The sequence below is a fragment of the Sabethes cyaneus genome, chromosome 1 (assembly GCF_943734655.1).
Source record: "Sabethes cyaneus chromosome 1, idSabCyanKW18_F2, whole genome shotgun sequence".
Lineage (NCBI taxonomy): Eukaryota > Metazoa > Arthropoda > Insecta > Diptera > Culicidae > Sabethes > Sabethes cyaneus.
This window is the reverse complement of record NC_071353.1, coordinates 98,636,043-98,653,894: the sequence shown is the minus strand read 5'-3', so window position 1 is coordinate 98,653,894 and position 17,852 is coordinate 98,636,043. Positions and strand designations below refer to the sequence as shown.

The following is a 17,852-nucleotide window of genomic DNA, read 5'->3' as shown; positions in this document are numbered from 1 at the left end:
TTTGCACCAATCGATAGGAACATCTTCTGCGGCTCAAACTATTAATTCGTAAGTGTCACTATTGATAATTGAAAACAATGAAGCATTATCTAAATAGAAATCCTAGCATCCGTATTGGTTGGAAGAAACGTCATCAAAGTTTGAATGCGTTTTTTGCAAACAAGTGACAGAAACTCCCTGCACCAACAGGTCGAAGATTCTTTACGACGTTTAAACCTATACCAATTTGATATCTGTGCTTGGGAAGTACGCCAGAGGTAAAAACCACCACTTTTCATCAACCGACGTTATCGTTTCAACATTCAACCTAATCCAAGTTTTATGATGTCCTGAAAGTAAACAATTTTGTTAAAGTATAAAGTCACCCCTCCAAGCGAGTTTATCTTTAAACATTGAAAATAGTCCAAATTGATGTCCTAAAAGTGAAACGTCACAAAAAAATCTGAGTGGTTGTGCACAAGACACGACGAGGACTACGTAAGTGTCTTTGTAGCAATAGTAGTATGTAATAATACGATTCTTCATGTATACAACCTACATATGCAACGTTTATCCTAGTAGTAACATTGTATACGTTCAATCTTCAACCGTTTTCGGAGTTATTTGCATGAATTGATTGAATCTATTTTATTAAAACGAATCGAAGTCACACTAAACCAAACAGTAAATAAATTTTCATGATCTGTTTCTACGTTGAATAGTGCTTTTCCTCTGGTAATCGGTAGACGGTACGCGCGAGTTTTCAAAAAGCTGAAAAATTTGCGCAAAAATTTTCTGCAATTTACAAAAAAAGAACACTGATAATAAAGCATTTACAAGCTGCAAACGTTTTGGAAGTGGCAGAAAATGTCGCCCGTGACCAGAAAACTTATTCCCGCAATTTGTTGGTCGTCCGCAACGGCAAAAAGAGCAACTTTTCCCTTATTGCCTGTATTATTATGGTATTAACTGGGCAAGAAAATATAATAAACTCTTCGTTGTGTGATCCTTAAAAGAATCGATTGTTTAATTATCATAACTCTAGCTTGCACTAACGCACCTAACGTAATTCTTTTTTCGGTGGATTATATTGGATTGGATAACAATTGGATTGGAGCGTTTGGATTGAATTGAATTCCAGTTAGATTGGATTCGAATTAGATTGGATTCCAATTGGACTATTGGATGGGTCAAGGGATTACTATTAGATTCCTATTCCAAACTGAAACCTATAATTGGAGCGAGTAGCGATTGGATTGGATTGACATTCAGTTAGATTGAATAGATTGGATCCCAATTGTAATGGATTCCAACTGGATTGGATTATGTTGGATTTCAGTTGGATACGTAACTATCGACCTAAAGTTTATTCAAACTGGTTTTTCTAACGGGACAACATAACTGTATCAGTAAATATCAATAAAATAGCAGTTTGCTAATTCTTCCGTAGGACTCTTAAACAAATTCCGTATGACTTTAAATGCATGTGCGAGGTACGTGTATAATCTTTCTAGATATTCCCACGTTTCTCACTTGCATAAGTCTCTGCTAGGTTGTAACTTTTCGGATTTTTACAGGTATAGATCCTGTGTAGCTATATTCAAGATAAAGCATACTAAAACACCAGAGTATCTCTTTAGGGGCCGTCCAGCTACCACGTGGACTGAAAAATACCTATTTTCAACCCCCCGTCTACATCCATGTGAGTCTAATGCATTTTGAGACATCAGTTTTGCATGAATCGGTTGCCGGAGTCACTAGCTAGCCAAATGTTTTGAAAATTTTGTTTTTAATGCATTAGTGTCGCCGTAAACAGCGGAAGAGAGGAGACACGAAGAGAATCTCTCATTTGCAGATACGTCGAAATGAAAAAGTACCCGAGATTTGTGCTTAAAAACAATCACTAATCAATGGTGCTAATATGTATAATCAATTCAACATTTCTGTGAAAAAAAAACTTGTCCACGTGGACATTTGCCATACCCCCTCCCCCCTTCCGTAGACAAGCATGGACATTTCCACCCCCCTCTAAACTGTCCACGTGGTATATGGTTGGCCCCTTAGTAACTTGCAACCGAGAATTTGCGTAGGGTTTATTTCTAATTCCGTCGTAGTAAGTAAAGCCATTCTAATTTTCATCATTTGTTGGATGGATTTAATTAATACTCCAAAAGTTCTTGTGCTGATTTGACTAAAACACACTTACCTTCTGATCCGTAAACTTTGAAATCACTGAAAAGTGATTATTAAAGCATATTATTGAAATTACGCAACTGACTTTATTTCTTAAATTCGTCATACCGTTTTAAAATACGTCCATCAACATTTTTCATCGTCCGAATTAAAAACCACAACAACATTTACGAAGCTAACGCGCATGTATTTGTGTAGGACGGCATGACAAATGTTATTCTGCAAAATTTCTGCAGCTCAGGCAACTTTTCCTGGCTGTAGAATTACGACAATGCCTTGCGTGAGTTATTTTCATTTATGAATGACGGAAATTAAAACGATTAGTCGACATTTTTTTCTTCGTCGCACGGAAAAACGTAGGAAATTTGGCTGGTAGGACTTCTTTAATGATAAAAAGCATTTAAATAGATCTCAGCTCACTTTGATTGATCACGTATGATAGACAACAAACTGAAATATTAGGCAATAACTAGTTTTGCATTGTGTGGCATAAAAATGCCGATATTTTAATTATTTTGTGTTGGATAGGACGAAAATAGGCAATTAAAATGAAACAGCAACATACCCTTCTAGAAACTTTTCCGTGCCGCGTCATAGCACTAGGGACTATAGTTCATCACTGTTTGTTAGAGGCATTGTTCTCTGGAACTTGCTGCTAACATCGGTCAAATTTTGCTCGAATATTATAGTCTTTAAATGACAGTTGCTTGCATGGCTCAATAGCACAAATTAGTATTACTTTTAAGTTTATTAAGAGGAAACACAACAATAAGAAGAATAAATTTAAATCGAAAAAAAAGTATAGTAAACCAACCTGCAGTCTCGTTGTAACATTTTGAAAAGGCTTTGCCTTACGTGTACATGTACAAATAAATAAATAAATAAATAATATTATTGCTTACTGATAACTATCAGTAGTTAATGATAGTTTTCCCATCCCTATAATAAATTCATCGTACCTCATTTCATATGTTAGTATTGTTCACACATGGCATTGGTTTGTGAGCTACAGATTAAAGCAGGAAATAAAGCAATGCATTGTCTAATAAAGATATATTTTACTGCTTCAATTTTTTAGTCAAACAATCACGCTGCATGTGACCATTTCCTTTTTGTGAATCCTGAGTTTTGGGCCGTCAAAGTCTAATACCCCGATTTAGTTCAAACTTTGCGTACTTGTTCCTTTTCTTAAAATTTTATATAATTTTTTATCTTGCGCTTAGGATACCCCCTAATGAGTTAGGGTGGCCCTAAAAATAATTGAGACTATTTTTTTTATAAACTTGTATTGTCAATTGCAAGAAAAATTGTACCATCCAAAGTGCGCAATCGCTCATAAAAGTGCTATTTTAACTTAAATCGTTTCGGTCTCTTCGGCGCACTTATTGCTTGGAAGATAACGAAAAAGTGCACCGAAGATACTGAAAGGATTTAATGCAAAATAGCACTTTTATGAGCGATATCGCACTTTGGATGGTACAATTTTCCTTGCAATTGACAATATCTCCAAAACAAAACAAGATACGTTTTTAAAATTTTGATATGTTATGTAAAAAACTTTCAGAACAAAATATAAAAACTGGGATCTTTTTAGGTATTACAACATGAAAACACTAAAATTCAATGATTTTAAAAGTAAACAAAATTTTGGGCTTCGATCCAATATTTTTCACAGAAAGCTGATTTGGGCTACAATTTTTCTTAAAAGCTCATCATCATATCTTTCATTTGCTATCAAAATTATTAAAATCGGTCAAGTGAATCAAAAGTTATGAATTTTTTTTAAAAAGGTGTCATGGTAAGGGTGATGATTTTTTAAACCACCCTAAGTCAGAACGGGACCCCCGTTCTAAGCGCAAAATAAAAAATATATGCCATAAATTTTCAAAAAACGAACAAACATACAAAATTTGAGCAAAATCGGAGCACTTTTTGTCATGGAATTACTAAGCGGGTACACCTGTACCCGGTTGATCAGATTGCGTTGATTTTTTGATTGATCAATTGAGGTTTAACGATACGATGGGGTGCATGTGCTCATCGATAATGAGGAATCCTATAGGACTGTGTTTTTAGATGTCTGTTTGAACAAAGTCATATTTTTGAGTGCTACGAAGGTGTAGATTTATCACATCAAATTATAAAGAGTAACTATAATTCATGAAAAGCTTTCGACATACGCGAATTGCAGCTGGTTCGTATGTGGAAATTATAAGCTGTTCATTTTGATTGTTTACGTTGAAGAGCTACATCGGACTCACCTCTTTACCTGTCTAATTTATCCAGTTTTCTGTATTTGGTCGCAAATTTCGGAATAAGACAGTGTACGTTATTTTTGTTTATAATTTTATTATCTTTAAATTACGCATGAAGTCTTTGAAATTCTACATAATTATTTTTTATTATGTTTAGATGATTTCCACTGAAATATGCTCTCAATATCATGCGCGAATGGTCATCAACTATATTCTAATGAAAACTTTTGCTAGGCTGCACAAATTCCTTCGTTTACTATCCTTTCATGTAACATTACAAGTAGCATTCAACACACTGCGGTTAGAATGCGTATTGTGGTGTCGATCATTTAGTAACTAAACGTACGTTCAGCCGGGATTCTACATTCAGATGTTTGAACCTCTAGCCGTGGGTAATGTCAGCATACATTTTTATTGATAGTGGCGTGACTTTTTGCTTGCTCTGCCACTGTCGAAGAAGTTGTATATTTGGTATATCTATGATATAGTATGCTGCTTCATTAAAGTATCAATATATTTGGTTTTAATTAGATAAATGATAATCGCAAATAAAAAATAACCATGTACAACAGTTAGTTACCTCTCTACATTTAATATATTTAATTAAATATTTTGTTTAAGTAATTTTTCACAATGCTGTTCATCTGGTTCATCGCTGTTCTACAAAATTTTTATTATCTTTTTCCTAATACGCAGATAATGGCTTTGCTGAAATTCTGTAGGTATGTCTTTTGCTGTTTCTGAGTTACGTTTAATACATTAATATGCATATCAAAAAGAGTTAGTTTGGATTCACTTGGATTTTATCGTTATTTTTGTTCGGCGATAAGTTATTCTTGTTGTTTTGTGTTAGTCTTGTTGTCTAGAGTTAATTTAAAACAGAAAAAAATCACTTTTTAGATGAAAAAGGAAAATTGAGAAGAGATATCTGAAATAACGGGAAATATTCGATTGTTTCAGTAAGAAGATTTTCTACTATTGATTTCTCTTATTCTGTTATTGTTCGTGTGGAAAATGTGTAAAATGTTTCAGCATTTATTTGAGCATTTATTTCTCTTGGACTAGAACAAATCTTTGGCGTAGATCATTACGACGTGATAATATATGGCTCAATGTTATCCGTCCATTCTAACTGGTAACCAATTACAAACGAGATCATTATCTCATGAATGTGTATGAAATAGACACTGATTCATATGGTGCACTTAAAAGAAAATAATGATTGGTGATGACGATAGAGGATACATTCTTTTTTGTTACTGTTACTGAATGTCATTGCATCCTTACAAAATGTCCATGATCATTGTTTTTGATGTTTTTTTGCTAACATTAATATACTGTTTATGGTTCTCAGAGTTACTAAAACTACCCTGAGTAACCTATATATACACATCATATTCTTTTCTGTGGTTGAAAGTCTTGCTTTTCAAGTGGTTTTTTGTCTATTGAGCTAAAACCTAGTTCGATAGTAATGGAAGGGGAGCTCATGTTTTCGATAATACTAGTCAATAATGGTGATGCTCCCGTCATCTTATGTTTATTCAAAATTCCATAAACTTGCTGGCTGCATTTAACTGTTATGTCTATCATTGCTGCCAACATGTTGTTGGTATTCCGCCTGTAACGAATTAACGCTCTGTATCTCAGTCACCCTGTTTCGAAGTCATGCTAATTTAACGAGTTTAAAGTTCAGTAACTGCATAGAAACTACTTTCATCACTATTGTTGTTCGTATTCGTTGGGTTCGTAGCGGCGTTTCCAACCGTTCCGCTGTTGTTGCCATTTGATGCGCCATTTGCATGAGTATTAGTAATTGTTTTAGTAGCGTAGATCACCTCTTTAGTGTCGCCTTTGGTATTGTTCATATTTGTGGAATCATCGTGATCGACGATTTGTCCATCGTGATCAACCGGTGGTGGTGGTGGAGGCAATGGTTCCTCTTCTATTAATTCAGGCGGCGGTAGTGGTAGGGGTAGAGATTGGATTTGGGTTGCGGTCATGGCATTCATGGCTGTTGTCACGGGAGGTGGCGGTAAGTTGTGTTGGGTGCTAGTCGCATCTCCGTTCGCTGTACCAGTGGACTGATGTTGCTGTTGTGCCAGTTGGGCAGTTTTTTTCTTTTGAGCTTCAATTTCAAGTGCCTCTATTTTTGGTAGGGGAATCGCTTTCAATGTTGCAAACTTACTATTTTGGTCTATCAACTTACGTTTAACATAAATTTCGTCTTTTGGGCCCAATGGCTGGGCATTTTTTGGAATAGCCGGTAATGGTGTGTTAATAATCGATGGTAGTGGCTTTGTTGTAGTTGATGGTGTTGAATTGAACGTGGTTTGATTTTTAACGGTATTGGTAGCTGATTTCATTGTACCATATGGGTTGTTCCCATTGTTGTGATTACTGCTAGAGTTTGTGTTTGTTTGACTGTTATTGACGTTACTGCTATTACTGCTATGAGTATTATTGTTCGTTTTGTGATTGTTTGGATTTTTTAAAGTGGAACAAATGTATATTTGCTTATCTCGCTCATTCACGGAACTGTCGTTCAGACTTGGTATTGCTTGAACTGTGTCTAGAGCTTTCTGTGGATTGCGTAGAGGCGGCAGTGGCGGCGGATTATCTTCGCTATAGTGACTTTGCTCAATCATTTTTCGATTCATAGTCATAGTGTGATTTGGATGACTCACTGGATGCTGATGATGTCTTGCATTTGGTGCCAGATGCGGCTGCTGTTGCTGAAGAAGTTGCTGTTGTTGTTGTTGTTGTTGTTGTTGATGCTGCAACTGCATTTGCATTAGCTGTTGTTGTTGCTGATGGCTTAGAGTGTGATAATGTTGTATGTTCGGCGGGTGAAACTTCTTATCGTTACAGGCGGCGTAACTTCAGTAAAAATCGTTAGCATCCAAAGTTTTGCAGTGCTTGCTCAGGGTGGCATATTTGCCATTATTTGGTCCATGCATATGAGTTGGGCTATTGTTATGAGAAGGTAAACGTCCGAGGGTATGAGTTCCACCTGGTCGCATCATAGCTTGATGATGGTGGTGCATATGAGCTTGCTGTTGTGGCGTCATTTCATGCTTAGGATTACGCGCTGGATGCGCTAATGTATGTGAACCGCTGATCACCGGTGGACTGAAATTAAATGTTTTAGTTAATAGTAAGTCAACTATTCAGAAATACGGTCTTATTATACCCTTTATGAATATGTGGCATTGTTCGCGTATTTGCGTTCTGATGGTTTTGTGATTGAAGTTGATGGGCTGATACGTATGATTGTTCTTCTACTTGAGCATAATCGTTCCTATAACAAATGAATTGTATATTTAACATATTTCAGGAAAAGCATCTTAGTCATTGATTAATAAGCATAAGTTAGACAAAACTATAACCATAAACTAACAGACGAAACACTGGAGTCTCGTGCTATTGCCAATAAAAACGATTATTTCAATTTTTCACTGAAGCCGAGACTTAAACAGTCAACTGCATAACCTACCAGTCCATTATTGTAATCACAGGAGTAATCAAACATCGTTCCTTCTTGAGTGAACTGAAGGGCAGTAGCCGAAAGATAACAAACTTTGCTTGACGAACGAATGGTCGTGATTTCAAATCTTAGTATAGTAGATTCAAGGCTACCGTAGCTTCATTATCGTTCGTTACTTCATGCTAAAATTTATATCAGCTTGCGATGACGTATTGCTCAGAGAACCTGTCGAGAAGTCGCCATATTTGAGAATGCAACCGCAAAATGAACTGGCAGCATCATTGGATGTAACGCAGCAAGTCGGTTCGAAATGGCTCAAGGCCATGGGAATGAAGCAAAAAATTGAACTCCCGAAATCCCAAACGCGAAAAATTTCGGGAAAGAACATTTTTCTTCGACGACGATTCGGAGCCAAGCTCAAATTAATCGCTATTTCCGGAAAGTGGCGATTTTAGCCGGTGGCGGAAATAGCGGCTAAAGCGCTTCGAGGGCCCCAAAAATTTAAGAATCATGCTGTACAAAGTAAACCCCGTCGCTTCAAAGATGATAATTTCGACATTGATGACCCTCCACCGCCCGTAGAAAGGTTAAAAACTTCGAGGACGCTGAATTGGAGATATTGCTCGATAAGAATGTAAGAAGAGCTTGTTTTAGCGTTAGGAGTTACCCGCCAAGCTTTGAGCGGTCACATGTGTTCGAAATAATTCATAATCAAGGAACTTGGGTCCCTTATGATTTGAAACTAACGGACGTTGAGCGTCGTTTTTTGTCTGTGAACAACTGATTCCGTGGCAAAATGGATTTCAAGAATTTGGGAGGAGGAGAAACTTCCGGAGGAGTGGATGGAAGATGTGATTTATCCTATCTACAAAAAGGGCGATCGGCTAGATTGCTGTAATTACTGAGGCATTACGCTGGTCAACGCCGCCTACAGGGTACTCTCCCAGATTTTGTCACGTCGTCTGTCCCCAATAGCAAGGAAATTCGTAGGGTAGTACCAGGTGAGTTACTCTCCGATAAATTCTCGATAAATGTCGGGAGTACAACGTGCCCACGCATCATATTTTCGTGGATTTGAGGACAGCATACGACACAGTCGAGCACTAACAGCTATGGCAGATAATGCACGAGAACGGTGTTCTGGACAAGCTACCTTGGAGACAGTGATGTGTTATTTGGGTATTTCGGAGGCACTCTCGAGTCTGTTTGAATCGCGCAGAGGGTTGCGGTAAGCGGGTGTACTGTCCTGTATGTTATATTCAATATCACTATTGAAGGTGTGATCCGGCAAGCGGGGATCAAAACGAGAGGAACGATCGGCAGCAAGAGTAGCCATCTCCTAGCCTTCGCAGATGACCTCGACCTCATTACTTGAAACATTGCAGTGGCGGAGGCAATCTACGCCAGACTAAAAACGGAGACTAGGAGGATTAGGTTACAAAGCAATGCGTCGAAAACCAAATGGTGGGAAGAGGCTCCAGAGAAAACAATGTCGCCTCCCACGGACGGCGTGTTTCGAGACGCTCAACGGATTGGCGACGAGTAACCCAGGACCGACTACGGTGGAGAGGAATTTTTTTACGGAAAGAGCCACGCCGCTCGTCGGAAGGAAAAGGCTACGAAGGTGTCTCGTAAAAAAATCGCAGGGCACTGAAATCGGCACAAGCAAGCATGGATATCCTGCGGGTAAGCCGAGATATCATCGAGCTCCTTAAAAAGCCTTTCTTACTTACTTAATTGGCCTAACGTCTTACGACAAGGCCTGCGCAGTATAATTTCTCCATCTGTTTCGGTCCATGACAACTGGTCTCCAGTTCCGCGGGCACCCAGTGCTCGCCAGATCTCGCTCCACCTGGTCTTGCCACCTCGCTCGCGGTGCCCCTCTTTGTATTTTTCCCACCGGATTCGATGCGAAAACCATTTTTGCAGGATAGTTGGTCCGGCATTCTAGCAACATGTCCTGCCCAACGTATCCGTCCAGCTTTAACCATTTTCTGAATACTTGGTTCGCCGTAGAGACGCGCGAGCTAGTGGTTCATTCTTTTAAGGCCTTTTTTTGGTTCAAGCTTTTCAATATACAAGATTCGCTTTGCGTTGCATGTAGTTGTATTTTGTATGAATATTTTGTTATAGCCTTAAGCTTGGTAAAGTTAAACAAAAACATTCAAAATGCTTAGAAAAAATGGATTGTTCTGATGAATTTCTATTATGTTTACCCAGGGCCAACTTGCCCCGAAGTGGTGTCCATCTTGCCCCACATGTGAAAGCAGTACCCAACATAACTATCAGTTTTTGAATACACTTTTTTGTGTTATTTAATGTTTAATTCTCAAGTTTTCTCCGTTATAACTTTATACACGCAAAATAATCCACACATCCTTTCCACGTGAAAAAACACATAAATTTCTCTACAGGGAGTTAAATAACAGATAACATCTATCTGATTTTCACATAAATGCACGCATACTAATGCAAACTACGCTGAATTCACGTAACTAGTACGGGAAAAGTGGGATGGAAAATATTCACATAAGACACATTTCAGCGTAACGGGACACTATCCCTACTATGCAGATCGGTCGCTGTTTCATCAAATCCCTGGTATTTTAGTGGAAGATAAAGTACTGCATGACTGTACAGCTTGAATGAATTGCTCGGCTAGACTGCTTGAATTGACTGCTGGAATCGACTGTTCGACTCGACTGCTCGACTCAGCTGTTTGATTCGACTGCTTGATTCGACTGTTTGATTCAACTGTTTGACTCGACTGCTATACTCGCCTGCTCGTCTCGATTGCTCGTCGCGATATCAACGTGCCGCTCATTTGAATTGGTTCGCGGCAGAAAATTGACGGCTCAGAGTTACTTACAGAGACTATCGATTACAGAGGCGACAAAGCACTCAAAAACCGCCTAACCCATTATGACCCGGGTATACCTAAATTTGGACCAAATGAAGTGAAACTTTGTAATCTATTATATTATGGCTCGAATGTGTCGGAAAACACAAAATCGTAATTTGGAATGCTTTCAAGGCCAAAATATCGCAGGTTTAATATTTCATAAGCTCAGTTTCAAACAAACAAATCACAAAGTTTTTTACAGATTTCTTATCGAATTTTGTGATAGACTTTACATATAAATACCAATTTACATGTCAGGTAATGTTTCGTCACTAAATGTAGACTTTTTCATGCGTTTTGGAGACAAAGTTTTTTTCGCCATTTTTCAACTTTTTTTCCGCCATTTATCACAAGTTTGCACTGTTGAAAATACAGATGAAATGAAAAAAACTGACAAATTATATCACACACACATCAGATTGATGTCTTATCTCTCTTGTAGTGATATATTAACAATGCTAACTATTGAAATTCAGCAGTAAACAGGTTTTGAAGACGAGGTATGATATATCATACGCTAGGACATAATGGGTTAATTGTGAATATCTGAATTTTGAGTTTTTGTAGAGTCACTCACGCAAGAGGCATTTTGCCAGCACGGTGAACATAATGTTTTTATTCAGTTATTTAAATAAAACCCAATGCGAGCATAAAAACTATTTGTTTCAGTTTCAGGCTATGACTCTTTTGTGTACAATATCTTAAGTGATGGCCTTCGAGACAATTCGTGCGCCCCACAGACTGACCTGAGGGATGATGGACTCATGAGTAATTTTTTAATAGAACAGGAGTCCCTCAGTTTAGTCGTAATGCCTCGTGCATGTTGTGGATCTGAATGCTTTTCGGTTTCAATTTTGTGGTGATTTCTAGAAAATGGTCTTTGCTGCCGCATATTTTACATTTTGGTATGCGTAGGAATCGCCAGAGATTATCGCGACCCGCGGCATTCATGGGGCGGTCTGACTTGACCCGCACCATGCTTGTGCCTGGGCACCACTGTTAGAGCTATATTACTATTATCGTAATATCTTCGCATGCCGTGATGTAAATAAATCTATACGTATGAAAATGGATTTCTGTCTGTCTGTATGTTTCTTATAGACTCGGACACTACTGAACCGATCGGCGTGAAAATTTGCATGCAGGGGTTTTTGGAGCCAGAGAAGGTTCTTATGATAGTTAGAGACACCTCTATCCCCTAGGAGAGGGGGCTCCTATACAAATGAAACACAAATTTCTGCATAACTCGAGATGTACAGTCGAATTTCGCTGGTTGGGCCTCTAATACTTGGGCACTGACGAACTGACATGACACATAGAAGAAAATTCTTCAAAAACCATCGTCCTACACATTTTGCTTGCACACTAGCGCCCTCTGTAATGCATGTTGTGGAGTAGCTTGCATTTGCAGGGTTTTATACTGTAGGTTTTTTACATTTGCGGGGTTTTAACTGTAGGTTTTTTTTACATTTGTATGGTTTTATACTGGAAACTCGAAGCAACACTCGAGCGCCGCGGTGTGGACATGTTGCGAAACATGCTTTTTTTGAAAAATAAGTTGTTTTTGAATGGACGATGGAATTAACGCGAGTGTCTCGTCTGTTTGTCTGTGACTTGGGCTTCGTTTTAGTTGGGCCTTCGCTAGTTGGGCTATGGCCCAACTAAAACGAAACTGGATGTCAAAATTGGTTGTCAAGTTAGAACTGACAATCACTCGTCAATTCTTTCAAGGGGTAAGCAAAAGCGTTTCAACTTGTAATTCGCGTTAATTTTCAATAATTAATTTTTGAAATTTTCAGATTAATTAAAAACATCCGCAAATTATCCATTTCGCTTTACCAAACTTCGATTAGTTCAAAGAATTTAAGTCGCGTAGCTTCCGATACATTGTTCTCAACGTATTGAATGATTAAACTCGGCTAAGTCTACGGCTATGCAAATCCGCTTTAATACATCAGCATACTTAGGTCTTTTTGAAAAAGTAGTTGTTGTATACGGCACGCTTCGCGCAGGTAGAGTACAGAGCTATTGCAGTGTTTCTTAGTGCAATCCTTCTTTAGATATCTGGCGTAGCAATATATTCAACTCAATTATATATATATGTATATTTATGTCCATTTTACACCTGTTTTCAAAACAAACATCTCATTTTATGCTTCAAACAAACAAAAATCCGATATTAGCTCAATATCGATTCGATATTTTACAAAATTGTAACACCAACAAAAAACGATGCATGCACCCCTCATGAAATCTTTCCTTTTTGTCAGTTGGCCCAACTAACGAGTCACTTTCCCTAGTTGGGCCGAGATGGTGGCCCAACCAGCGAAAGACGACTGTAATCAAGCAAATGGAACCAAATTTGGCATGCGGGGGTTTTAGTATGCAGGATTTTTTTCTATGGTGAGTTATGACCCCTCATCCCTTTAAGAGGAGGTGATCCCTTATGAATGAATTACAAATTTCCTCATAACTTGAGAGATCAAGGAAATGGAACCAAATTTAGCGTGTTTGGGTTTTTGGAAGCAGGATTATTTTGGTGAATTAGGACCCCTCACCACTTTAAGAAGAGGGCAGCCCCCCCCGCAGAGATCTTCCGCAAAGTGGTATTCGACACAATGTTATATAATCATGGCGAATATTTAAATACTACCCGCTTTTTATTTTATCAGGCTAAGCAATGGGGGGAGTTGTTTTCTACTAAAGTGGAGGAAAATTTGTATGTTAAACCATCCACGAACTCCTCAGAAACTTGCAAAACTCGAGATTGTGACTAAAGTCATCCGAAATTTACGATTTATGTACAACAAAGTTTGATTTGTCCCAATACGAAGTTTGTCGAGTCAGCTAGTCTAACATAAAGCTCAAAGAACAAATACAAAGGTTAAACATCTTCGCAAACACTGGCAAATGGAATGTATCTGAAGTTTTTTTTGACAGACATTTAAATTTTCCGGATCCGTAAGATCAGGGCCCTAGCCGAAAATGTAAACAAACCGAGTAGGGGGTCATTTTCCTATGCTAATTCAGCAAGAAATAATTCTCACTCGGTTTGTTTACGCTTTGGACTTGGGCCCTTTTCAATTGTTGGTCGAGATTTTGGTATAGAAATCGCTGATAGTTGATCCCAATTTTCCAAATTTTCTTCTTCACTTCACTTGTGATGGATTGACCCATAGATGACTGTCCCAATCGAGATCAGAGGTTGGAATAAAACCAAGGTTAGTAAACTTATCAACATAGTCAACGGTACTCGGATCGGTAACAAATTATGATTCTTATTCCTGGAAAGAAACATCGCCTTGGTTTTTTCTACGTTAATAAGTAATAAGTTATCCTGTGACCAACGATTTATCCTCTATAGATCATGATTCAAGAATCTCACTATCTCTTCAATTATATTTGGACATCATTAGCGTATATGTGTATTGTACCAAATTTCAACATATCCGTTAAATTGTTAATATATAAGGAAAAACATAGTAATGTTAACATAACTGGGAACGTTCCCAGTATAGATCCCCAAGGTACTTTAGATGTTATATTAATTGAGAAGTGGCTAGCCATTAACTTCTCGAAATTCGGAAGCAATTTTTGGGCTCAAAACAAAAGCTTTGGTTTTAGAACTGTAATCACTACATTCTTCTTGCCAATCTGATCCCTGTGCATATATTTTCATGACCTTAATTTTTATTTCAAACAAAAAAACTGCTTTTGAAATTCACAAAACCAATAACGACTAATTTCTCCTTAAAGCAATGGGAATTGTAAAAAACTAATAAAAAAAAATTAATTATTCCTGACCTCATTATAAAGTCAAGACAGCAAAACATGAGTTTGGTCTATTCCATAGGAACGCAGACTTCTCCCGAACACCCACGTTGAAAATCGTGGGTAAAGAACCTACTAACGGACGTACAACGTAGCGAGCAGTGCCTTGTAAGTATAGCAAGTAAACGAATTAGATTACAATTTTTGATTCGGCGATTGACTACAATAGACAAGAGAAGGGCGCAATTTTGTGTCTAATAATAACTCAACCCGCCAATGTTGATGAAAAATGAAATACGACGCAAGCTTAATAACCTAAGTAACATTATTGTTATATAATAGCTTATCAAACTATTTGGAAAAGATTTTTATAACTTTTAATTTTGTACAGAAAACACAACCAGAGAAAAAAGAGAACATTTTATGTTTTCAATCATCTTTTTACCTTTGTTATACTATATAACAAAGGTTTAGAAATTGGTCGAAAAACACGAAATTGATCCGAGGCCCGTAGGGCCGAATCACATATACCAATCGATAGAGCTCGACGAACTGAGCAATGTCTGTGTGTGTGTGTATGTGTGTATGTGTGTATGTGCAGCTCATTTTCTATCGCCTGTTTCTCGAAGATGGCTGAACCGATTTGATCGCTTTTACTTTTGTTTGAAAGGTATTATTGTCTAGTATACCACTATTGAATTGCTTTGCGGTCCGACGTTTCGTTTAAAAGTTATAAGCAAAAATGTGAAAACTACGTGACACGCGTTTCTCCTGAACTACGCAACCAATTTTAACGATCTTACTACCAAACGAAAGCTCTTGCTGTTACTAAACTTTTTACCAAGTTTTATTGAAAACGAACAAGTAGTTTAAAAGTTAGCCTTAAAAAACCATTTTTGATAAGGTTCAAATGATCGCCTGTTTCTCAGAGATGGCCAAACCGATTTATGCGCTATTAGTTTTATTTGGCAGGTAATATAGCCGGATAGATCACTATTGAATGGTTTTTGGATTGGACGTTTAATTTGAAAGTTATAAGCAATTGTATACACCACACCAAAATTAACAATAATTTATAATGATTTTAACCAAGATAATTTACCTAATTTCAATTATTTTAATATCAAACGAGAGGTTTTGACACTACGAATATATATGCAAAATTTCATAAGAATTGGTTTTACCGGTCAAAAGATATTAATCCTCGAACGCTCGCGCCAACTTTTGCAACACAGTTACTCGCGCGCACAATAGCCCAAAACCAAAGAAAACGTGTGCACTAGAGTTTTGACTAGGAAAACTTGGTTTTAAGTTTATCGAACCTTTGAAAGAGTTTCTTGAAATTGAATGCTCTATCATCTGGTAGAATTTAAATTTGGATTAATCCCCCTAAAAGTGAAAAAAACTATTTTTCTTCAGTTTCAATATAACACATTGATGTGTTCTGCAAAGTTTTAGAACATATTATTACAAGAAATTTTGCTGAAGACTGTAACCTTCTATCTCTTCAGCGAAGACAGAGAAATCTTATTTATTGTTTCTGTATTTGTAAAATCAGTTTTTCTATTTTAGCTCTTTTTGCAATTGTTGTATGATTTTTTCATGTGTTACAAAGTTATACAAATAGTAAAAATACACAACTTTGCTGAAAATAGTATACCTCTATGTTTGCTTGTTTTGGAACTGTAGAACTTTGATTATAAAAATACCCTGATTTTAACCCCGAATCACTCGGCTACCAACTGACGGATACATTTTAAACATTTTACATTTGCTGATAGTTTTGCCACATACAGACACCATTTTTCCATATGAAGTAACGTGAAAAAATTCCAGTTGGGGCCAATAGCGGTACACCTCACATGCTGCTTGCTTCGTTTCTGTGCTGTCGGTTTATGCTGATCTATTTTCCTAACAATTTAAAGTATTATTGCATTGAATAATTCAGACATTTTGCTCATAACAAGTTTATTGAAAAATATACGTTAGTTAAACAACGATTGGTAAATATGGCATTCAAAATCCTACACATGTTGTTCAGAATACAACAGCGTGAGTAACCGAAGGTTAATAAAAATTGATGAAATTTTTTCAAGAAAACTTTATTGATGCATAGTTATGCATAGTGCAAAAACCTATAAACTAGACCTTTACTACGCAATGTATATGTTAAAGAATAATATTTCTTCTTACAACTTACTTACTTTGCACTTACCCACATTAGTAACAACTTACTCAGCAATTTCATGAGAAAAAGAACTATCAAAATTTGTAAGTGCTTCTATTTTGTTCAAATTTTGTAAGCTTATTCAATTTCCAAAATTTTTATGTAAACCAACGCACAATGCAACGTTAATTAATAGATGAATTATGTTCCGAAGACGTGTCGATTTCTATCTCAAATAGCAAGTAAGACCGTATAACAAAGGTTCTTTTCACCAATAGGTGGATTAAATCAGGTTTTTTTTGTATTTCTTTGGCTGTGTTTTGTTGAAATGCCCGTTTTTAACGTTATCTTTTTTCTAATACTTAGGACCAGGCAAAATTATTCTTCTTTTTTATTTTGGATAATCCGTTAGTCACACCGGATGAAACGCAATATTCAATGCAAATTATTTATTTTTAGAATGCACCTACAAAGCTCCATCAGCGGCACTGTTGATGTTTTTAAAGTATTTAAAGAGAAATTTATACCTATGTGATATGTTTAATACTTTATCATGACTAGAGCATATAATGTGTCTGATAATAAGGCCATTACAAATATTTAAAAAAGTTTTTGTACCTCCAGTGTTGGGCCACTGAAGGGGGGGGGGGGGGGGGGGGGTGAAAAAAAAGAGAATTTTTTAATCGAGCAAAAAAAATAGACTTTAGGCATTTTTTTTAAGTTTAAACGTGAAAACTAAATCTATTCTTGCTTTTAATATATACGTTGTTAATTTCAATGCAAAAATCTACGAAAAAAAGACAAACACGAAAGATAATTTTTTTGGCCGATTTTCGGAAATTCCGCTGTTTGAATTTCCATTACTATTTCATGCTAGAAGCGTTAACTCAACTCGTATACTCATTTTTCGAGTTTTTCAGGCTGTAGAGCCCACAGACAATTGATTTTATAAAAATATTTAACTCATATCCATTTTTTTGCCCCCCGATTTTTCAAGCCTATTTCCAAGGGTTGGGGGGGGGGGGTGGGGCTCTGACAAAAACTTTCAAAATGATTTGCAATGGTCTAAATGCAAAATATGCTCACAATAAAACATGAATT

The 17,852-nt window shown here is 37.0% G+C and overlaps 2 protein-coding genes across 2 annotated transcripts in view; both read right to left on the bottom strand.

The window, feature by feature from the left end:
- Positions 1 to 6,109: 6,109 nt before the first annotated feature.
- Positions 6,110 to 7,213, bottom strand: LOC128746002 (AAC-rich mRNA clone AAC11 protein-like). Its single transcript, XM_053843056.1, has one exon. The coding sequence runs from the start codon at positions 7,211 to 7,213 to the stop codon at positions 6,110 to 6,112; it is 1,104 nt and encodes a 367-aa protein (XP_053699031.1).
- Positions 7,214 to 7,306: 93 nt separating this feature from the next.
- LOC128734146 (protein tweety) overlaps positions 7,307 to 17,852 on the bottom strand; it is a 33,092-nt gene continuing 22,546 nt past the window's right edge. The window contains exons 5-6 of the mRNA XM_053828189.1: positions 7,618 to 7,725; positions 7,307 to 7,556 (exon numbers count right to left, since the gene is read on the bottom strand). Coding sequence (XP_053684164.1) covers positions 7,307 to 7,556; positions 7,618 to 7,725 — 358 coding nt within the window. The remainder of the gene's footprint in view (positions 7,557 to 7,617; positions 7,726 to 17,852) is intronic.